The sequence below is a fragment of the Cornus florida genome, unplaced genomic scaffold (genome assembly GCF_030987335.1).
Source record: "Cornus florida cultivar Cherokee Brave unplaced genomic scaffold, ASM3098733v1 CherokeeBrave_3.0.0_Hap2_Chr03, whole genome shotgun sequence".
In the NCBI taxonomy this organism is placed as follows: domain Eukaryota; kingdom Viridiplantae; phylum Streptophyta; class Magnoliopsida; order Cornales; family Cornaceae; genus Cornus; species Cornus florida.
In genome coordinates, this window is record NW_026775573.1 from 40,455,127 (window position 1) to 40,479,824 (window position 24,698).

At 31.5% G+C, this 24,698-nt stretch overlaps 2 protein-coding genes across 3 annotated transcripts; both read right to left on the reverse strand.

The window, feature by feature from the left end:
• Positions 1 to 34: 34 nt before the first annotated feature.
• Positions 35 to 874, reverse strand: LOC132301486 (probable CCR4-associated factor 1 homolog 11). Its single transcript, XM_059798736.1, has one exon. The coding sequence runs from the start codon at positions 872 to 874 to the stop codon at positions 35 to 37; it is 840 nt and encodes a 279-aa protein (XP_059654719.1).
• Positions 875 to 11,296: 10,422 nt separating this feature from the next.
• LOC132300342 (aminotransferase ALD1, chloroplastic-like) lies at positions 11,297 to 18,685 on the reverse strand. 2 transcript variants are annotated; one of them, XM_059797370.1, is made up of 10 exons: positions 18,530 to 18,685; positions 18,377 to 18,423; positions 18,174 to 18,247; positions 17,580 to 17,696; positions 14,213 to 14,275; positions 13,809 to 13,913; positions 13,442 to 13,492; positions 12,621 to 12,941; positions 12,309 to 12,515; positions 11,297 to 11,761 (listed from the first exon to the last, which is right to left on the reverse strand). In XM_059797370.1, exons 1-10 carry the CDS (start codon positions 18,592 to 18,594, stop codon positions 11,468 to 11,470), a joined length of 1,344 nt encoding a protein of 447 aa, XP_059653353.1. In that variant the 5' UTR covers positions 18,595 to 18,685; the 3' UTR covers positions 11,297 to 11,467. The 2 variants fall into 2 exon arrangements, with proteins under 2 accessions (XP_059653353.1, XP_059653354.1); XM_059797371.1 differs by lacking the exon at positions 13,442 to 13,492.
• Positions 18,686 to 24,698: the final 6,013 nt, after the last annotated feature.

The window sequence follows — 24,698 nt, forward strand, 5'->3', positions numbered from 1 at the left end:
CTGTACCATACATGTAAAAAGATTAAACCAACAATTAATTGACTTCTAACCCATACAGCACCAATTCAAACTTGTTATTGGCTTCCAGCTTCTGATTGAAATAGACTTCTCTAAGCTTGATGAATGTTTGCATGGTCAGCAAACTGTCAGAACCAGCCTGGTGGCTCTTCCCGGCCACACGATGAACACCTAGAGACTTTGCAACTCGTTCCAGACCTCCATAGAGTCCATTGCAGTCTTTGATCATGTATTTTATATCATAAACCGTCATTCCGAAATAAAACCCCACCAATCCAATAAACTGACTTAGATCATTAGGCAATTCTCTTCCCCCAAGCAACAACTTGATCAAAAACCCAAAGTCATATGCACTGTGAAAGGTAACCCATGTCATTGGAGACCTCTTGAAAACCAGACCGGAGCAACTCAGCAGCAGAGCAAACTCCCTGCCATCAATGCCCATTTGCTGGTTCTTCCAGAAATCTATTCCTTGTCGCATCAGCAGCTGAATGGAGTCCGGATTGTGATCGTCAACATGAATGTTGAAATCACGAAAGTTAAATTCCCATATGTATGCAGATTTCGTTCCTAAATCGGGAAGATTTCCTTCAGCGTCTGACAGAGTTAGCCCCAATTGGATTAGTTTGAGATAATCGACATTCAATTTCAGAAAATAATAATTCTGGTTCGATACGATATGAGAAGGTAGATTTCTGTTCATCTGGGGATGGGGATGAAGAATGGTGCCAGGAAATTCTGTGTCCACGGAGGCATACGGGTAGTGAAGGAGGGCTTGGTTTATCAATTGAAATTCTTGAAGGAGATTGTGGTTCCATACTTCTCGGATGATCACTGGTTTGGTAGCGGTTTTCATGATTTTTTTTTCTCAGTGAAAGAGGCAAAGTCCTGACGCTCATCAAAAGAACTTCCTTGAGAAAAAGAAGATCTGGATTTCGAGGAATCTTGAGCAATTTCACACAGAAGAACAGAGATGAGCGGAGGCGGTTTTCTTGAGTGAGGCGGAGGCGGAGGCGGAGGCGGAGGCGGAGGCGGTGATAGGGTTTGGGCTCCAAGATAGTTAAGGGTTTGGGCTCCAAGCTACTCTAAGCGGTTTAGAAATTCTGAATGGCAAGAAATGATAATAACAGTAGTAGTGCGGGTCTTTCAAAGAGGTTCCTTTTTTAGTAGTCCCTGCGAATTAAAAATAAGAATAACAATGCTTGATGAAATATAACTAATAAATAATAACTAATAATAATAATAATAGTACTAGTAGTAGTAATGATAATAAAAATTTAAATAAATTACTTGATGGATTCATATACTTATAAATAGTTTTTTGCAAGCTTATAAATTATATAATAAAACAAATAAATAAATTAAAAAAATGATGATAGTAAACATATATGTACACGTGTATATGAAAAATATTTTTTAAAGTGAAAAATTAGGTGAATTTTCATTTGTTTTAAAATATCTTTCTTGAAAAATATATGAAAAATTAGGCGAATTTTTATTTGTTTTAAAAATATCTTCCAGAACAAAATCATAAGTTATTTTTTGTTAGGCTTTTGTAAATATTTTACTCAGTAAATATTTTACTTAAATTTTGGACAACTAAATAATAAAAAAATATTTCCATCCAAACAAATGAAGCCCAAAACAATGGTAAAGAAAGAGAATATTACTGAACTAATGTAATGCGTGAATTTCACGTAAATTCGTAATCTATCTATTGGTCACTTTCTTTTTGCATCGGTTAATTTGGTATTTACTCGCGTACATATATATAATTCATGAAAATTAAATGTTTTTGCTATACTTTTTGTTTTTGGCACACTGTTAGTCCATTGTAGATATTACTATCATTTATCCCCACAAAATACATATATTACTATTACACAGTCAACTCAACTAGCACATCATTTTTTTTTTTTAATTAATTTATTTTTTGATAATTTATGAACTTGCAAAAATTATTTATAGGTATATGAATCCATCAAGTAACTAATCAAGCAATTTATTTTTACTATTATTTTAAAATTTTATTATTATTACTACTACCACTATTATTATTGTTAATTCACAGGGCTAAAAGTGATTCACATATCTTACAACTAAGCAATTTACTTTTGTTATTATTAATATTGTTATTATTATTATTATTATTGATATTGTTTATTATTATTAGGTAAAATTATAAAAAAATTCCCTAAACTATTGGTTAGTTGCAATATTGCCCCTGAAGGGTATTGTGGGTATTGAACATTTATGGTATTTTATAATTTTTATGTAAATTAATAAATGGGGGTATTTTGGTAATTTTGACCCTCTGGCTGCCGAAAAATGTGGTCCGATGACCGGGAGAGTCCTTTTTGTAACCTTTTTATAGTTAAGGATTCAATTTACAACCTCAAATAGTTTAGGGGTATTTACAATTTTAGTAATATTTCAAGAGTTTTTTTGCACTTTTACTTAAAAAATTCCAAATTTTCAAATGAGAAACAAGCGTATTGAAAATATGTATTCCATTTTATTTGATGTGTTCGAGTGGATAAAACGAAAAATCAAAATTTATTTATTATTTTTTTTTATTTTTATTTTTTAAAGTTAAGTACATGGGTAAAACAAAAGGTAAGTAGTAAGTACTCACAAATAGAATTTTTAAAACGCGCAGACTCCACTTTATGACTACATAAACTTGAGAGTTGAGACAAAATAAACTCACTTGTGTATAAGTAATGCTTGTTTAGAACTTTGAGTGATCAAAACTTGTGAAACTTAATAATATTTCTTACTATCAGAATTTGGAAAGATCTCAACGGTAGGTTAATAATTATGGTACTACAAATCACCTCATTCTAATTATAGTTTATATGGGTATTTATATAATAGAAAATATCCATATAATATGTTTACAATGAGTATCACACCAGTCATGTGAAGAAAATAACTCTACAGTTTCAATTTGTGCAAATAAGTCGTGTGACATATTTAAGGCAAAGCTTGTCAAAATTACCCTTATTTACACATATTACATATTATTTAAAAATAAATATTTTGTGAAATAATGAAAATGGATATAAAAATAAATGACGTTGTTTAACACATGAAGGGTGTGACACACACTCTAAACATATTATAGAGGTGTTTTCAGCACTTTATCCTAAAAACTATTGTTGCTTTAAATTCGAACATCCATTTTTTTGTAATGTAAATAATTATATATATTTGTGAAAATTTATTGCAATTGATATTTGTGAAAGTTTATTGCAATAAGTATCTTTAATTTAATTTTTAATGAAAAATAATAACTATATTAAATTTTGTTGGAAAGTCACAATTTCTATTTATAGGAAAACCGGGACAACTGTAAATTTGTGGGAAAATCTTTGACTTTGTAATTAGTTGGAAACTAATCCTCATTTAGCTAGTATCCTGATTTAGTTAGAAAAATCCCATATTTTATGGGATTCAAACTTTATTCTTTTTCTGATTGCATAGATTGTATTCGGCTATATATGGCCAACTCTTCGTAATGTATTTGATTCATTCCTAAGAATAATAATTTCAGTTCTTGCTTACATGGTATCAGAGCTTTAGGCTCTCTTCTTGGGAATCAATCTTTTGTAAAAAGGCGAACCAATGATGTCAGATTCTTCTGGAACAACTGGTCAATCCGAGGAGACAACTACCCATCAGGCCACGGGTGGGTTGCAGAACATTCAAGCCGCATATTGACTGAATGGTAAGAACTATCTGAAATGGTCCCAATTTGTTCGAACTTTTCTCAAAGGGAAAGGGAAACTTAGCCATCTCCTTGGAACTGGACCCGACACCAAAGACCCCATATTTGTCGCTTGGGACGAGACAGGCTCCATGGTCATGTCTTGGCTTTGGAGTGCAATGGTGCCAGAAATAAGTGACACCTGCATGTTTCTGACCACGGCCAAAGATATATGGGAGGCAATTCGATAGACGTACTCCAAGGTGAATAATTCGGCGCAAATCTATGAGATCAAGACTAAACTCACAGCCACTAAACAAGGTAATCTCTCGGTCACTGAATATGCCAACTTGTTAAAGAATTTGTGGCAAGAGATGGATTACTATAGATGTATCAAAATGAAAGATAGTGAGGATGCTACTATTCTTAAGAATTTTATTGAGAAGGATAGAACATATGACTTTCTGGCGGGACTCAATATCGAATTTGATCAAGTAAGAGTGCAGATTTTTGGAAAAAAAGAATTAACGTCTCTGAACGAGACTATTGCAATCGTTCGTGCTGAGGAAAGTCGAAGAGGAGTAATGGTTATTACTCAACCATTGGAAGGCTCAGCTTTAACTACAACAGACCGAAAGGAACCAACTTCAGAAAAACCATTCGTTGCCAACACCGAAAGTAGACATCCAGATCCAAGAAATGGGAATAGGACAAATCTTGTATGCAACTATTGCAGGAAGTCAGGACACGTTAAGGAGCAGTGTTGGAAGCTTCACGGGAGACCACAAGGCTCTGGCCAAAATGGTGGAAGATCAATGAACTAGCAACGGAAAAGGCAAGCCAATCTGACACAAGCTAATGATGATGGTTCCAGTAATCGAGAAAATTTCAATAGCAATGAATTTAACAAAGACGATATAGAACGGCTTAGATCCTTGCTGAACTCTCTGGAAAAACCATCGAGTATGTGTTCATTTGCACATTCAGGTATGTTTTCTTCTTTTCATGCCCTTAGTGCCTCAGATCACAACCACTTTGGCTCCTGGATCATTGATTCGGGAGCAACCGACCACATGATACATTTGTCCCACATGTTTTCCATATACAACCTATGTTCTAGTAGTAAAAAAATCATAGTGGCTAATGGTTCTTATGCTACTGTAACAGGTCAAGGAATATTCACCTAAGTTCTTCATTGATTTTTAAAAAATGTCTTACATGTTCCAAAGCTTACCACAAATCTTGTCTCTGTTCAACATCTCACAGAAAACTTAAACTGCAATATAATCTTTTTACCTATTACATGTGTTTTTCAAGATCGAGTTTCGGGGAGGACGATTGGGTGTGCTAAGGAAAGCAGTGGCCTTTACTATCTGGATTTGCCGAATAAAACTGTGAACAATAAGGTCAATTCATCATTTTCTTTGCTGTCCGATACCAAGTCATTAATAAAAAACCAAATTTGGCTCTACCATTTACAATATGGGCATCATTCCTTTAGTGTTTTGAGTGTCATGTTTCCCTCCTTGTTTAGGAGTGTTGATATTAGTCAATTTCATTGTGACATTTGTGAGTTTGCTAAACACAAACATGTTCCATTTCCTGTGAGTAATAAAAGATCTTCATTACCCTTTTATTCGATTCATAGTGATATTTAGGGTCCCTTACGAATCGCAAATATTTCAGGGGCTAGATGGTTTGTCACTTTTATTGACGATTGTACTCGTGTCATGTGGGTTTTTTTTTATGAAACAAAAATCTAATGTGTGTATGCTTTTTCCAATCTTTCACGACATGATAAAAAATTAATTTGTGGTTAAAATAAAAAAAATAAAATCTGACAATGCAAAAGAATATTTTAATCAAGTTTTATCTCCTTACTTTTAAAAGGAAAGGATTATACATGAATCATCTTGTATTGATACACCCCAACAAAATGGAGTGGCAGAAAAGAAAAATAGTCATCTCTTATCAACAACCCGAGGATTGCTATTCCAAAGAAAAGTTCCAAAATATTTATCGGGGGAAGCTGTCCTTATATCCACTCACTTGATAAACCGTACTCCATCCCGAATTCTTGACTTTAAAAGTCCCTGGAAAGTGTTATCAAATTTTTTTTCTAGATTTTACCTCTCATAACCAATTGGCTCCTCGGGTATTTGGGTGTGTTGCGTTTGTTCATATTCATTCCAAGAGTCGTAGCAAACTTGATCCTCGAGCACTCAAGTGTGTCTTCATAGGGTACTCCTCAACACAAAAAGGATACAAATGTTATCATCCACCATCACGTAAAACCTTCATTTCCATTGATGTTACCTTTGTTGAAAATGAAAAAAAATTTCACCCTTACCTTTCGGGGGAGACTTCTACTAGGGAAGATAAGGATTTTAGTGATTTTGGTTTTCTCATGGACCTTCTTGCTTAAAACAACCACCCCATAACCTCACCTGATTTGCTACCTACTGAGTCACCTGATTCGCTGTTCGAGCAGCCTCAACCTGAAACACCAAAACAACCACATGATCCCGAGACTTCAAGACAACTTGAAAATCTGATGGAACCTGTTGTCACTACACCATTGTGGCAATATTCAAGGAAAAGAGGTCCCACTGCTAAATTGAAGCAGGCCCAAGTGTCCAAGCCAATTATCAGGAATAGGGTAAATATAGAGGTTTGTATAACAAATGTCCCAGTTCTTCCTACTCTTGATTTATCCTCTGAAATAATTGGAAAAAAAAATGACCTACACCTACCCATTGCAGTAAGGAAAGGCACTCAAAATTCCACACAACACCCTTTGTCTCATTTTGTGTCATTTGAAAGAATTGTCATCTTCACATAGAAGTTTTCTCACCCATCTAAACTCTATAACCAGTCCACAAACATTGTCTGAGGCTTTAGGGAAGGAAGAGTGGAAACAGGCTATGAAAGTGGAAATGGATGCTCTTAAGAAGAACAAGACTTGGGAGTTAGTAGAATTACCGAAAGGAAAGAAGCCAGTTGAATACAAGTGGGTGTTCTCGGTGAAGTACAAGGCAGATGGATCGCTGGAACGGTATAAGGCCAGATTAGTTGCAAAAGGTTATACACAGACTTATGGAGTTGATTATCAAGAAACATTCGCACCAGTGGCTAAGATGAATACAGTGAGGATATTGTTGTCTTTAACAGCCAACCTGGATTGGAGCTTACATCAATTCGACGTAAAAAAATGCTTTCCTACATGGGGATCTTGAAGAAGAAATTTATATAGAGAGGCCCCCAGGGTTTGGTGTTGACACTAGAGGGGAGAAAGTATGTAAGCTCAAGAAAGCATTATATGGATTAGAGCAGTCACCAAGAGCATGGTTTGGGAGATTTGCAAAGGCAATGCGAGGAATGGGTTACAAACAAAGTCAAGGTGATCACATACTATTCGTAAAGCACTCGGACTCAAGGGGAGTAACCATCTTATTGGTATATGTGGATGATATCATTGTCACTGGAAACGACATAAAAGAAAAAGAATCACTTAAGAGACGCCTTGCAGAGGAATTTGAAATAAAGGATTTGGGAGGCCTAAAATATTTCTTGGGCATAGAGGTTGCTCGGTCAAGGGGAGGAATATTCATCTCACAACAAAAGTACGTGCTAGACCTTCTCAAGGAAACTGGAAAAACAGGGTGCAAACCAGCCGAAACGTCTATAGAAACAAATCATAAGTTAGGTTAGGGTACAAAGGAAGAATCAATGGATAAAGGAATGTATCAACGCCTGGTGGGGAGACTGATTTATTTGTCCCATACTAGGCCTGACATAGCATATGCAGTTAGCGTGGTGAGCCAGTTTATGCATAATCCTAAGGAATACATCTTCAAGCTGTATACCGGATACTACAATACTTAAAAGCTAGTCCAGGCAAAGGAATTTTATTCAAGAAAGGGACGAGCTTGAACTTAGAGGCATATACAGATGTGGATTTTGCTGGATTAGTGGTTGATAGAAGATCGACATCGGGCTATTGCACGTTTCTGGGAGGAAATATAGTGACATGGAGGAGTAAAAAACAACCAGTGGTGGCCAGGTCTAGTGCAGAAACGGAGTTTCGAGCAATGGCACTAGGAATTTGTGAACTTTTATGGCTCAAGATAATTCAGGAGGATCTCAGAATCACGTGGGAAAGACCAATGAAGCTATATTGTGACAATAAGTCAGCTATCAACATTGCTCATAATCCAGTAAAACATGATCAAACGAAACATGTGGAAGTGGATCGACACTTTATAAAGGAAAAACTTGATAGTGGTCTAATTTGCACTCCATATATCTCAACAGCAGGTCAACTTGCAGATGTTCTAACGAAAGGACTGCCCGGACATGCATTTCAGAAACTCATTAGCAAGCTGGGAATGGAGAACATTTATTCACTAGCTTGAGGGGGAGTGTTGGAAAGTCACAGTTTTTCTATTTATAGGAAAACCGGGACAGCTGTAAATTAGTGGAAAAATCTTGGACTTTGTAATTAGTTGGAAACTAATCCTCATTTAGCTAGTATCCTGATTTAGTCAGGAAAATCCCATATTTTATGGGATTCAAACTTTATTCTTTATCTAATTGTACAGATTGTATTTGGCTATATATGGCCAACTCTCCGTGATGTATTTGATTCATTCCCAAGAATAATAATTTCAATTCTCGCTTACAAATTTTAATTGGGAATAATTTTTTCTTTGTTATAATTAGAAAAAAGAACTAAGATTTTCATTCCATGTGATATAGTTTACATTAATCTGACAACTGTGAGAATAAATATATTTTTTTATTTCAATTTGACCAACATATATTAGAACTTTCCAACTTATGTGTAGCATTAAGTTTTAGAAAATGTATAACTCTCAACTCAAAAAAAAAGAAGATAAATACACCGTTAGGAAAAATATATAGAGACATATTTTATTATATTGTAGAAAGGAGAGAGAAAATTTCTTAAAAGTGGGTTAAATGTAAATGTAACACCCCTTTACTGAGTAATTAGTATATACACTTCATTGGGCATTTTCGAAAGAGTGAAAGGGCCTAATGGACATTACAACATTATTTTTTGTCAGATTTTTGTTTGAGGATTGTTTTCACACAATGTTAAAAGAATAAAAGAGTTATTAGCTCACACTTTTTAAAATAGGAAATAAAAGTGCTAGGGAATGTATATCACTGATGTTTTCTACAAGACACAGACCTCAAACCAGAAGACAAAAATTCAAAAGTTTTGTCCTGATTTATAAGTTATACATAAATACTAACAAACACTTAAAACACAAAACTAAATAGACACATGCACAGAAGTCAATCAATACAGATCCAAGAAGTTCCTCATTAAAAACCTTTTCGACCTCAAGTATTTTATTGTTAAAAATAGAAAATGTCGTATTAGAAGCTTTATTTATGTTTCGTTCAGTAGGGGAAAAAAAATTGGGTAGAAGAAAGAGAAGAAGGAATGAATGAGACATTTTTCGTTTTTTTGTTTGGTTGAATGGGAGAGAAGAGATAAATTTACAATTTACTGTGTTCATTAAAAGAGAAAGAAATAAAGAGTTTTAAATTATTTTTACTATTATACCAATCAAAATTTATAATTTTTTTTTAATAAAAGATAATAATATTTAATATAAAACTTCTATAATTTAAGATAGTATTGTAATTTAAAATTTATATAATAACCCGACTTATCTTTCCTCTTCTCTTTCTCTTATATTTGGACAAAATGAAAATTTGTAAATGATGAATGATGACTTATACTTCTTATTATTCTTTCTTTCACGGTTTTCTCGGATTAAGTTTGTTCTTTTGCATCATATCTTCCCTTTAATCTCCACCGAAAATTTACCAAAAAAAGAAAAAAAAAAAAACCCCCAAAAAAATAAAGAAAATTAAGCACCTAACACCAAAATTTAACGGGCCCATTTTAATAATTGAGCAAGATTATATGAAAATGGAAGAATTACTCAAAAAAAATCAAAGCACTTGTTGGGTACAATTCTCAGTCAAACCCACATTTTATTGTTTTTTAGTCCAACCCACTTTGTCAACTCTTTAGTGAATAGTCTTATATATGAGTAACCAAATTAAATTCACTTGATAACATACACCCGCATTTTATTGTTTTTTAGTCCAACCCACTTTGACAACTCTTTAGTGAATAGTCTTATATATGAGTAACCAAATTAAATTCACTTGATAACATGTGGGTATGTATATTATCAAGTGAATACAAGACTTTCTCGTCCGCGTGTGTTGACACATGCATCTATATGGATGTATCAGAATTCAGAAAGTGTAAATAGTAGGAATCTTCTTCCATGTATAATGCATGTTAAAAGAGCTTTTTATTTTTTCTCTCTGGATTTTCCAAAATTGACCTTTTCTTGGAAAACTGCTTTCAACAGCAATGTTGCATTGTGACAGTCAGACCAATTTAATTTTCTGATAATAATTTTCAGTTGTCATATAATTGAAAAATAAAAATCAATTTGAAATTTACATTCTAAATAGTTTTAATTTTTGGAAAATTGTTTTTCTTTTTTGGATAAATCAATAATTAAATTAAAGATCTTAACTGGGGAGTCTCCACAGCAAAAACGATGGTTTTGGACCTTTTACAGTCATGAAATTTGATAGACAAGAGCCGATTGGAAACATTGTCACCAACGAAATTTTGGAGCATCTCTTAATAAGAGTATTCGAGGAAAGGTACGATTATTTCTCTACTTCCAAATGTGATAAATATATCTAAGTAAAACATAAGTTGAAAGTAAAATGAATTGCTCTATTTCGAACTAGGGCTCCACAAAGATGACATCCAGTTGGCCTTAAAGTTCTCACACAAAGATTAACTTGGTAATTTTGATAATTATAATCTGTGAATATGTGTTTTAACTATCGACTTTAGTGTGTTGTATAGCTTCTTGTACAAACAAGGCTCATCAACGTTTTGCTAAAATCCAAAAGATCTAATTGTTTCATCAAAATCGATATTCCAACTCCGTGAAGCCTGCTTAAGTCCATAGATGAACCTCTTTGCAACTTACAACTAGATCCTCCTGGCCCATTAAAATAAAACCATTTGGTTGTTCCATGAAGTCACGTGGCACACCTCACGTTACCAACCCCAACTCGAGTCAGGTGTTTGCTAAGAGTATCGGGTACTCTGGCAAACAGAAGGACGAGGAACTCACGCGCTTCGACTAGGACACTACTAATTACATTAATGAATCTCAACTACCGCCGCCTTCGAAAAGATAGGCATTTAATGTAATAGTACCTATTCTTAAGACAAAAAGACTAGATTACCCCTATTATATCCAGTAGAGCTATCATGGCTATCCTAAGAGAAGTCACGAGGGACTTCCTCACTCGTGTAAGGAGCTGGGCCTATAAATAGGGCCGAGGTGCCCAAGCCCAGGACGGATTCTTTTGGTTGAGGCTCCATTGTATTTTTGTACTGAGATACCATCCCTGTTAGTTAATATATAATAATATTGATTTACCTTTAAAGAACCCCCACAAGCACTAATGACTAAAAGAGCCCAACTATAGCTTCACATGAAATTTATGTGACCTAATTAATCTTTATTGCATGATGATGATACTTTAATTATACAAGTGAAAATTTAAAAATTGGGTTCCTATTACAAACCTTGCTTCATGATTTTATTTAGTACATAGTTGCAGGTGTCACAGGAAACTGGAAAATGAAACATTTGTCTATGAGAAAAGGCTTTTCAGCCTCATTGAGGCTTCCAGGATACATTCTCTGTGACCAAATGCAGCAACTCTTATATACTCTTCGCCGCCAGGGCCAAACCCACACCCCGGAACTGTGATTATGTGTGTTTTTTCAAGGATTTCATTGAACACATCCCATGATCTTGAACCTGGAAAATGTACCCAAACGTACGGCGCATTTACACCCCCATATACTTGTAATCCTAGGGAACCAAATGTGTCCATCAATATCTTTGCATTCTCTTTGTAGTAGTCGACCATAGAGAGCATGGCCTGAAATTTGTTGAAGCAAAATCACAACTTATTAGAGACACATTGCTAAGGTTCACAAAAATACTCATCATCCAGTAAATAAAAAGCTAGGAAGTGAAGCTTATATGACACAGCATTTTGCTTTTCCTCATATACATAGATAGATATCTATACATGTATATTTAGCATTGTGTAGTTTTTGAAATATTTCTTCTTGCCCTTTTGAATGAACTTTTCTAAATAAGATAAGATTGAAGCAAATGATTAGTTTAAAAACCAAATACAATTCTTGTTAGTTAAAGTCCATCTGGGGATTGTTGTTGAATCACTCAAAAACGTTTTTTATTTTAAAAACTTTTTTTAAAATGTATTTTGTACAATATATATATATATATATATATATATATATATATATATATATATATATACATATATATATATACTTTTAAAATTTTACCTTAGCATAGAACTAGAATTTCTAATTTATTCTTTGTTGAAGTTGCTTTCAGTCAAACACAACTTTAGGGACCCAAATTTTTTTTAAAATAATGAAAACAAAATAATGTACCTTGAAACCTTCTGGGGAAAGGCATGCAAGCCCACCAGCCTGAGATATGTTGGAAGCACCATTGAAGCAGGTGCACACGATGCGATTGAAGTCATTTATAATGGGGAACCCATTTGAAAACAATAGCTCCTCAGGCACCACAGTCCAACCGAGACGGACTCCGGTGAATCCAGCCATTTTAGAGAATGATGAGATTTCAATTGCTACCTATGTTACAAAATAAATACTGATGTGTTAATCAGTACAGTAGCTAAAACTGATGAACTATAATATTTTTTGAATTACATATACACATTCATAGCATTAATTTACCTTTTTGGCGCCAGGAATTTCATATATCGATCTAGGACTTTGATCAGTGATGTAACTAGCATATGCAGAGTCATATACAATAATTGATCCATTTTTCATGGCGAATTCCACAAGTTGTTCTAATTGTTTCCTAGAGGCTGCATGGCCAGTTGGGTTATTTGGAGAGCAGAAGAAAATAATATCTGTTCTTTGAATCTTTGATAAGACAGGAAAGAAATCATTCTGAGGCCCACATTTCATATACTCAATGTTCCAATATTTACCAGTTGCATCTTGGAAATCACCAGCTTGACCAACTATGACACCTGAATCTATATAACCCTGTTTCATATCACACATATTAGTTAAATCATAAATATATTAGCTATAGGCATGTTAGGTCTGATTTCCTAAAAACAATTTTTAGTTTTTAGAGAAATGAAAATTATAAAACTATACAGAAACTTTCATTTGTTAGTAGTTTCTGACATATAAATCCAAATATTGATTAGAAACTTGTACAAATATTCTTCATTAATTATAATGACAATAGCTATATATTGAGCTACTCTCCCAGCATTCACTTAGAATTCTAGAAATATAAAGAAATTTTTTACGTGTAGGACACTCGATTGTCAGGTGTTTCACATAGTTATCAGTGTGTCTATGACTAAGTTTTTACTCTCACTAATTCCCGAAGCTATCCCTAAATTTATTAGAATACATATATTTGTGCAACAATTTCTCTGTATCATGTAAATAGAAAGTAAAATTCATGTTAGTAAGAATATGAAAAAGAAAAAGAAAAAGAAAAAGAATAAGAAAAAGTTTTGGAACATCACCGGAAAGGATGGGTCCTGTACTGCAATTGACACATTGGAGCCTAGAAGCAGCTGTACATATAAAATGAATTTAGATATGGAGCTTTTTAACATAAGCTGCAAATCCGCTTTTCGATTCAAAAGTTATTCGGGTGTTTCTTAGAATTAGATGTTAGAAGATTTGAGCTCAAAATGAGATCTAAACTCCTTCACTACACAGGACAAGTGTTGTATTGCATTAGATGATTCAGATCATTTCATAAACTCGTTTGCAGTACATTCATTTTAGAGGATTGAAAAATTAAAGATTAATTTGTATTAATAAGATAAAGAACAAGAAAAAATATAGAATACCATTTATCCCAAAAATGATTGAATATATATATACCTGAAGGCGAGAAATATCACACTGTGAACCATCTGATATAAAAACTTCTGTTTCTTTTACTGCTAACTCTCCGTAAAATGTTTCCGCAATTGCTTTTCTTAGTGTCTGCCATATATATAGAAGTTAACTATATAAAATAATAGCATCAAATGTGAAAAGAAGGCCATCTTTTGGAAAGAAAAAAAAGCAAACATATACTGAAAACAGAGAAAAAAACAAAACTCGCATATTTGTCTGATGTTATGTTTGAAACCATTCAATCGAAGTATAGTTAGAAGCACACAATCTTCTAATTATAATTTCAATGCATTGATTCGAAATTTCCAAACATATTAATGTTCAATAAACTATAACACAACATGTGACATCCCATTTTAGAAAAAACAAAATATGCACCATGTCACCTTGTTTCCTTGCTCAGCTCCATATCCTTTGTATCCTTCAGGTGTCGAAAGGGCACGTGTGAACTGTAACACAACATGTGACATACAATTTTAAAACGAAAATTCATTCGATATATTTTATTTTTTATTTTTTATTTTTTTATCTTATTCCTTGAAATTAATTAAGGCCAATTCATTCTCTCACTCCACCACCTCATGTTATCTCCACCAATATGAATGGTATGAAATTCATAGTATACAAAAAATGAAGAATAAGAAATAAGAAAGAATGTGATTCTAGTAGAAACTTGCATCCTAGGATAATTTCTTAAGTAATGTACAATAATTTATGAGTTTTTCCTATATACATATTGTTAAGTTTTGGGCAAATACACTAGTGAATCAAAACATATATATAAATACATAAATCACACATTGTTCTTCTTTGTCGAAAATTCTTTAATTTTTTTTTCAATTAATTTTCATCACGTTGATTTATTTTAAGGGCTGATTAATATTCCAAAAACAAAACATGTTATTTAAAAGAATGGGCAAATATTGCCTTAATTATTTTTAAGTGACTGTCAACTTTGCCTTCAGACATCAATGTTTTAAGGCATATGATAGGTCCGGTGATTTCCACCACATAAGGAGATCTGGATCCATATATTCACACATACATACAGTGATGTTCAAGTGCTCCCTATAAGTAGGGAGAAGTATACTCACTTTTAATTGTAACCTTAGGATTTCTATGGCCAATGAAATCTTTACCCTTTTTTAAGAAACTTGTATTATTTGAATTAGTCATTAATTACCATTGAGGTAAAAGGGCTACAACGGACAAATTTATAAAAGAAAAAAAGGAAATCAATTTAATTTAATACGACCTTTGAATATTTGGTCGAAGTATCTCACCATTTACAATCTGATTAATTTGTTTGGAGTATCATATTCTTGAAAGGGCAAAGTGAGAAAAACACCTTTAATTTTTTATTTTATTTTTCGCAAATAACACCCCTATAGTTTATTTTGGGTATATAACTTCGTAAAATTTGAAAAAATGAGCAAAAAATAGCTTATATTGTGTATATAAATCTGTAAAGTTTGAAAAATAAGCAAAAAAAGGGGGCTTAAAGTCACTGTTAAGATATAAAATTTTAAAAACACCCTTATCTCTTTCTATAATACCCTTATAAGGGCAAATTGAGAAAAACACCCTAATATTTAAATTTTTGAAAATAACACCCCTATCCTTTATTTTGATGTTTAGTTTTAAAAAATGTGGTAAAAGATGGCTTATGTTATTATTTCGTTAAAAATTTATTCATGTATTGCACATGGCATTTTTAAAATATATAAAAATACCATTGTCTCTTCCGATAATGTCCTTATATATATATATATATATACATACTTGTCATATTTAATTAGTTATTTTTACCTATTTTTTATTCAGTTGTAGAGTGATACTTTAATTTTTTCAACATTCAGATTTTTGTTTGCACAAAAATTGAATGTTAACAAGGTTTAGAACGTATAGGAGGCTATATACTCTATATGCATACCATAAAGGTGTTTTTTTGCCAACAACCCTATATATTATATATAAAAGAGTGACAGTTTAGTTATTTCACATTTAATTAGTTTTTTTACCTATTTTTTTATTCAGTTATAGAAGGACACTTTAGTTTTTTTCAATATTCAAATCCTCATTTGTTCCAAAATTAAATGTTAGTGACTTTTTAGAACGAATAGGGGACTTATACACATTATATGTATACTATAAAGATGTTTTTCTCTCACCCTTCCTAAAATAAAAAATAAAAAAAAAGAAAAAAAAAAATGTACTCCAAAAAAATTTTGACAAATAAAAATTGCAGGAAGAGTATAACAAAAAAAACATTTTTGGTTTGCTAATCTAATTAATTAAACTTTTTTGGTTTGAAAACGGGTAAGGGAAGACTTGTATAGTTGTATGAAATGTCTAGTCGTGCAAGGACAAGTCTCTGCTTTTTTACATTTTTTTACCATTGTTCTGCACGAATTTCTTCAAGAAAAGACAAGGACATAACCGTTTGAAATATATGATATCATAAGGATTGTTTAGTCAACATTGCATATCTGTTTTGACCAATTTTATCAACCAGAACCATCACATTTAAGTAGCTTATACCATTTTATTTTAAGGTATTTTGATATTATTTTTTATTATAACAAGGGAAACACAATGATGTGATTTGTATACTATTTCTCATTTTAAAAACATGTTAATTTAAAGAAAAATTCATAACAATTGTCTCGAATGCAGTTCATGATATTTGACTCCAATTCTTATTTCATGATTACTATTTTTGGTCATGGTGAAGAAATACTCCAATTTATAATTTCTTTTGGAACCTATTTTTCTTCTCATTTGATTTAATTATAGATATGGTATATACACTACAAATGCACCGAACCTGCCTGTACTAGACTATTCCATATTAGGTATCACTACCTCCCAATAAATAAATAATTATATATATATATATATATATATATATATATATATATATATATATATATATATATCATTTAAATGCAGTTCATTTTTTTTTTTTTTTGTTTTTTTAAATGCACTCGTTTTAAAAAATATAAATAAAATTAAATAACGGATTTATTGAATTATAGACAATTATTTATATATAAAGCATAGAGCGGGTACACGAATATCGTTTGATCTTACCACTAAGTGTTCAATATACTCACTTTCAAAATAATATTTTGAGGTTTCAAGTCCTCTCGTGTACATGTGAGTAGACCTATTCATGAATAATATTTTAATCCGATTCCTATCCAATTATTCAGATATGAATTGAAGAAAAAAATTCATAATTCGATACCTCATCGACTATGAATTAAAGGTAGTCTGATCTCGATAATGATTTGATCCGTTGAAAATATATATATATATATATATATATATTGGATTGTTATATGATGCACCATCTTATATATTAATAACTCTACTCCACATAACCTTATAATTAGACATGTTAATGGATTTAATTTTTATTGGAATTCAAAATAATTAGGATTTGGATTAGAAGATTCGTTACGATAACCTATTTGCGATCCGAATATAATAATAAGTTAATTAAACAAATTGGATATAGAATTGGTTGTCCGATCCTTTGGCAGACATAAACGTGAGTTTGTGAGTCTTTTGCCAAGGAAAACAAAAATATATACGGAGTATATATTTAAACTTGATCCAGCCATTTCAAACTCTATTAGGGTGTACGGTTGAATATTTTTCCTCTTTTCCATATAAATTTCAATGGTTGAAAAGAAATATATAAATAATTGACAAATATATCAAAGATGATGAGTAGACTACACTTACATCAGCCATGCTTAGAGTTATAACGTCCGGTATAGGCTGTGTGGTATTTCCAATTCCAAGGCTTATAACTTTTGCATTTGGATATTTCTTAATGTGTTCATCCTCACGTATTGAAATCTGTTAATCAATTGTCAACTGTCAGTACACTAACAAAGAAACAATCAATATAAAGATCGAAAACATGCTAACTGTTAACCCTAGAAAATGTAAGAGTGACTGATTGATCCAAGAATCAAATCAAAAAAAGGATATTTAGCTAGGGTTTAAAACCAAACTACTAGACGAAATCAAAAAAGGATATATAGGGTTTAGATTTCTTCAAACATATACAGAAAAATAAAACACCAATCATGAAAAATTATTGGGTATAGATCCGTAATAAATATAGAGAGTTGATCCAATCCAAAGTGATTATTCCTTACAAATTAGGGTTTAACCGAGTTTTCTCATAAATTAGTTTATAAAGTTCAACCAGACTAGCTTTTGTTCAATTTTATAATTTTTAATTTTCAAAAAATAGAAAATTGTTCCAAAAAATACTGGAATAATTATATACAGAAAATATCAAGAATATATCCAGTAAGCCACACTTACCTCAGGGAACAAATAGTTGTTTTGCAGCTTCTCCATGTTTATATTCCGGGCTACCTTTGTACAACGACGACTGACTGCACACATTTTTACTATTGATAAACCAAATATATATATATATATATATATATATATATATATATATATATATAAAACTACAAATAATAAAATAACAATAATAATAATTGGCTCAGTTGTTCACGTACCAATTGGTCTATTTCCCTCCTCTAGGGTTTTCAAACTGCATAAGAATCTGTAGAAAAGGATGTATATATAGTATATTGTAAGGACAAGAAGTAGATAATTAAGCAATAGCTTGAAGAAGAACTGGTTCATACTTCCTAAAATCAAGGCAATACCTGGCCCTTCTAGGCTGCAACAAAATTGTATGAGGCATGACACTGCTAGCTGAAACCTTGTGCATCTTTGGGTTAAATTTCCTTCTCTAGACTAAGTCCTCCGAAGTTTATAGAAGTTGATGCGGGATGAGTACCAGCATTTATACTACCGCAGTGTTGAGATATATATATATATATATTAGTGACATTCTGCATATTTGAATAAATGAGATGCATATATGCATCATCCTATGCGTAGACCTTTACAAGTGTCAAATAGGGTGGCCATGCTCTCAGTTGTTGGATGAAGCACGTGTCAGATCGATCAATTCGCACTGAGAAATTATCAAGTATTTCAGAATATTTTAAGTTTCAAACAGGAGGGACATACACTTAGTCATTAGATGAAGCACGTGTCAGATCGATCAATTCGCATTGAGAAATTATCGAGTATTTCATAATTTTATAAGTTTCAAACAGGAGATACATGCACTAAGTCATTAGATGAAGCATATGTCAGATCGATTAGTTCGTACTGAGAAATATATTATTAAGTATTTCATAACTTTTCAAGTATCAAATAGGAAGGTCATGCACTCCGTCATTGGATAGAACACCTGTCAGATCAACCCGTTCGCACTGTGAAATTATTAAATACTCCGAAAGTACTGAATAATTTAGGGCATTCATCAAATAACTAAGGAGTGATTATTAACCAAAGGGTAATACGTATTTAGCCCCTTGACTTTTATTGTTTTGCAATAAATCCTACTTTTTTTTTTTAATCCCTAAAAGACCTCCTCGACTAACCGAGGGGTTGCCTTTTGAAATTTTGACCAAAATACCGCAACAAATTAACCAAGTGAAGGAGATTTTATGAAATTTACCCAATTGTGTGAATTTCCTAAAATATTCTTTCAATTTTTTCCTCGAATAATAGTATTTGAACTTAAATTTTCTATTACATGAATCCTCATACTTTTAATAGAGAAAAACATTAAAACAATAAAATTAGAATGTAAAATTCATAGTTATGAGTCCAACTACATTCTATTTCTTAGTATATGTCTAGTATAGTTAAATCATGTAATATATATATATTTTCTATTTTTTTAATTAAAAAAATTAGAGAAAATTCTACTATTTTATGCCAATCAATTACTATTTGTAATTAAAATTCATTTTTGTCGATATACTTTTCTGATCAAATATCCATCTCATATACTTATACATATATATGTATATATGTACACATTATATAAAAAATTATATATAATATAATTAATATAATAATATTACATATAATATATAAGATGAGTAAACATATCAGATTTGAACTTACATATAGTTGCACTCTATAACTATAAATTTTACTTTTTAATTTTTTTTTAATACTTTTGTTTAATTAAAAGTATCATGATCCTTGTAATAAAAAAATTATAAGTTGAAATATTATTATTCGAGATTTAAGAAAATAATAATAAAAAAAGACTTTTAGTTAAATTCAGCCAATTGGACAATTGATTAGTTGAGGGGGTCTTTTGAACAAACCAAAAAAAATAGTAAAGAAGAGTTTACTACAAAAAGGGTAAAAGTCAAGAGGGCTAAATATGGTTTACCCTTCTCTAAAAAAAGAGAAATAGTGAATATTTATTGGACAGGCGCAAAACTACTGAATGCTACCAGGACATATACCCAATAATTTTTCGGCACCACTGGTCGATGTCTAGTTTTTAATTACGATATACATTATTAGTTAGTAGTTGGAATAATGCATTGATAATTAATTAATCAGCTTAATGTAAAATAAGATATATATATGGAACAGGTCCATATTCCACAACTCTTATCTAAATTATTGATTCTCTTTTTCTTGTAATGCATGGAAAATTAATTTCATTGAGACTACGTTGTTAGACTTCAAATACCATGCACTTTGCAAATCTTTAAAAGAAAGCAAGTCCAAACGTATAGTAAAAGTTACAACGCATTCCAACCACCACCACCCCTTTATGGCATCTTCTCAAACGTTTGAACAGCCTCTTCCTAAAGAAATGTATCCAAGCTAGGGTTTCACTTTCTATGAATAAGTCAAGATTTGTTTTTCATACTTTCCTTTGAAATTCACGTCTCAACAGCCATCCACAAGAGTTTAGATAATAGTAAATCGGATAGAGTTAGCTTACGTCGAATTACAAATAGAGATATGTTTTTATACTTTTCTCTGAAAACTACGCCTCAACAAAAATCCACAAGCTGTCAGAAAAACTCATCTAACTTTCGCTACAATTCTTCTCAAATTCATTGGGAAATTAATGAATCCATACCCTATTTTTTTCAAATTTAAGATTGGAAATGACTTGAAGAGTGGAATAATCAACCCGATGGCACTAACCGGAACATTTCTAGCTAACTAACATGTGTCTTAAAACAATGCATCAAATAGTTAGAAACTATTTTTGTTGCTTAGACTTGTCCTGATTCAAATAGAATTATCTTTAAACACTCTATGTATATGTGTATTTGTGTGTACATATATGTATGTATTTGTCCATATTATGGCCCTTGCTTTTATAACTCATGTGAGGAACAAGTTTTGAAAATACAAAAATAAATTAATAGAAAACAAAGAGTAAATCGAAATTCAAAAAATTATACAAAAACATATTTGATAGTTATAAAAAAATGGATATTTTTAAATAATTACCTTTTTGAAAGAAAAAAATTTGGTAGAGAAGGCAAAGTCTTTGTAAGAAACTTCCAGACTACCGATGTTTTGTTTGTCATTGCCACAAAAGAGAGTTTAGAGAGTTTGTGATTGTAAGTTTGTGGCTGATAAAAATATGATTTCTACAATTTTTACTTCAATTATCGCTGGATGAGGTAATGCTACTTTAACTTCTCTCACGCAATCAATGTGGCTACTCACGTGGCAAGTAAAAGTGGCGCTATTGACATCATCAAAAAGCTTGTAAGCTCTTCCAAAAGTCTCTTCGTTTTCTGTGAACAAAATACAAATTAAAAAGTTTCACTTTGCACATGAAAACAAGTGTAAGGAAATACGTATTCCATATGCGTTTTTTTTTTTTTTGGAATTTTGTATTCCACAAGTGCTGTAAGCATGATTCACTATTTCACTGCATTGGTCAATATGCGACGTATTCATTGAGTTGTAATTCTTTTTTAAATATTTTGTATGGTTACGCATTTCTATAAATTAGTTAATTCAGTTGATTTACACTGATAATCATTCGAGTTCGTTATACCGTCATTGTGAACAATACCTTAATTGTGAGTGGACAAAACCAAAAATCTATTTTTTTTATTTTTATTTTTATTTTTTACGTTAATTAATTACGTACGTCGGTAAACAAAAGGCAAAAACTCACACATGAATTTTTGCCATGCCCAAACTTCAAATCGAGCCACGCTTGAGCTCGAACTCGAACTCGAACTCGAACTCGAACTCGCACTCGATCATCTTTGAAGTTGGTGTGGTTATGCTAGAGGCCATCTGATACCAAAAATCAATATTACTAGGAGTTTTTCCACATTTCAATGTATATAATAGATTTAGATCTCTCAAGTGTGACTAGGAAGTCTTGAGTGAGTTGAAGCAAAGTTCCAACATCTCACTATTTGTGTTAAGCTCAAGTCTCAAAGAATCCAACACATCTCGAATAGATTTTTTGAGTTTCAAAATTTTTATAGCATACTAATAAATAAACATTACCTAAAAAAAAAAAAATGTTAAAGTTTATTACTATATACACTTGAGACAAAATAAAATCACTTGAATCATCTCAAGTAAGGTTTGCTAAGAATTCCGAGTGATTAAAACTCATGGAAGTTAATAATATTTTTTACTATAAGAATTTGAAAAAATTTCAAAGTAGGTTAACACCTATGATACTATACATTAACTATATAGTTTATATAAACAATATATAACCTTAAAAGTCTGTCAATATATATATATATATATAGATATAGATAGATAGATAACCTTAAAAATAAAAATTTATAAACTTTTCTTGTACCTCAGATTCGTCAGGTTAATAAACTCTTTATCCAAGTGCAGTGCAAAATAAATCATGACTTAAATATCTAATTCAGATCAAATAAAAGTTTGGGGAAGTACTATCCTTACTTTTGAAAAGCCTCTTCTTAAAAAAATGTATCCAACACTTTCTATGAATAAGTGGAATAATAGTTAATCAAGGAAAGTCAAGCTTATGTCTGATTACAAAAGCCTCTTCTTAAAGAAATGCATCCAACTTTCTTAAAGAAATGTATCCAACACTTTCTATGAATAAGTGGAATAATAGTTGATCAAGGAGAGTCAAGCTTATGTCAGGTTACAAAAGCCTCATCTTAAAGAAATGTATCCAACACTTTCTATGAATAAGTGGAATAGTAGTTAATCAACGAAAGTCAAGCTTTTGTCGGATTACAAAAGTCTCTTCTTAAAGCAATGTATCCAATACTTTCTATGAATAAGTGGAATAATAGTTAATCAACTAGAGTCACTTTGCTTTCATACTTTTCTTTGATAATCACGTCTTAAAAACAATCCAAGAAATTTTAAATAATAGTAAATCAAACAGAATCAGTTTACATCGAATTATAAATAGAGATATGCTTCCATACGTTTCTTTGAAAACTATGTCTCAACAAAAATTCATAAGACTTCAGAAAGACTCACCTAATTTTTGCTACAATTCTCCTCAAATTCAATGGAAAATTAATGAATCCATACCCTTTTTTTTTTTCTTTCCAAATTTAAGATTGAAAATGACTCGAAGAGTGAAATAATCAACTGATAGCACTAGCTGGAACATTTCTAGATAGTTGACATGGGTCATAAAATAGTGCATCAAACAGTTAGAAATTATTTCTGTGAGTTAAATTTCTTCAGGTTTAAATAGAATTATCATTAAACACTCTTCATATATATATATATATATATATATATATATATATATATATGTATTCGTGTGTATGTACTTGTCCGAATTATGACCCTTGCTTTTTTGAATTCACGTGAGAAACAAGCTCTGAAAATACAAAAATAAATTAATAGAAAATAAAGAGTATATCAAAATTCAGAAAATTATATAAAAACATATTTGATACTTAGAAAAAATGAATATTTTTAAATAATTACCCTTTTGAGAAAAAAAAAAAAAAAAAAATTGGCAGAGCAGGACAAAGTATTTGTAAGAAACTTCCGGACTACCAATGTTTCCTTGTCATAGCCACGAAATAGAGTTAGAGAGAGCCTGTGATTGTAAGTTTGTGGCTGCTAAAAATATGATTTCTACAATTATTGGTGGATGAGGTAATGCTAATCTACCTACTCTCACGCAATCAATGTGGCTACTGACGTGGCAAGTAAAAGTCGCCCTATTGACATCATCAAAAACCTTGTAAGCTCTTTCAAAAGTCTCTTCGTTTTTTGTGAACAAAATACAAATCAAAAAGTTTTCTCTGTGTTGCAAGCATGTTTCACGTTATTGGTCAATACGTGACCAATCGATTGGATGGTAATTTTTTTAAAAATATTGGATACTGTTACACATTTTTATAAAATTGTTAGTTCAAATATTTTACATCGATAATTGTTCGAACATGTTATATGGTGATTGTGAATAATACCTTGATTGTGAGTGAATAAAATAAAAAATTATTGACTATAAAGTATAATCAAATCAAAAGTAAGTGATAAAGAAAGAAAAAAAAAAAAAAGTGAAGAAAACGGATAAGAGAAAAAAAGAAAGAGATGAGGAAAGAGAAAAAGAATGAAAGTAGAATTTTATTCTTCCACCAAATTCTATTTATAATAACAAGTTTCAAAAATTATATATAAACTCCAACGTTATATAAGTAATAACAAATAAACTCTTGACAACAAAAATTGTGTAAATTTTTTAAGTTAATTAAGTATGTGGGTAAAACAAAAGGTAAGTAATCAAGCATAAATTTTTACCATACCCAAACTTCAAGCCAAGCCATGCTTGGACTCGAACTCCCTCATCTTTGAAGATGGTGCGGTAATGCTAGAGGCCAACTAATATAAAAAATCAATCTTATGGCACTATACATTAACTAGATAGATAGATAGATAGATAGATAACCTTAAAAATAAAAATTTATAAACTTATCTTGTACTTTAGATTCGTCGGGTTAA

Excerpts from the sequence above, each read along its gene's own strand:
- LOC132300342 (XM_059797370.1), bottom strand. The coding sequence starts at position 18,594 with ATGCACAAGGTTTCAGCTAGCAGTGTCATGCCTCATACAATTTTGTTG. Across the intron at positions 13,493-13,808 it reads GTGATATTTCTCGCCTTCAG|CTGCTTCTAGGCTCCAATGT; the intron begins GTATATATATAT and ends TTATATGTACAG. Across the intron at positions 12,942-13,441 it reads TACAGGACCCATCCTTTCCG|GGTTATATAGATTCAGGTGT; the intron begins GTGATGTTCCAA and ends GATATGAAACAG.
- LOC132301486 (XM_059798736.1), bottom strand. The coding sequence starts at position 874 with ATGAAAACCGCTACCAAACCAGTGATCATCCGAGAAGTATGGAACCAC.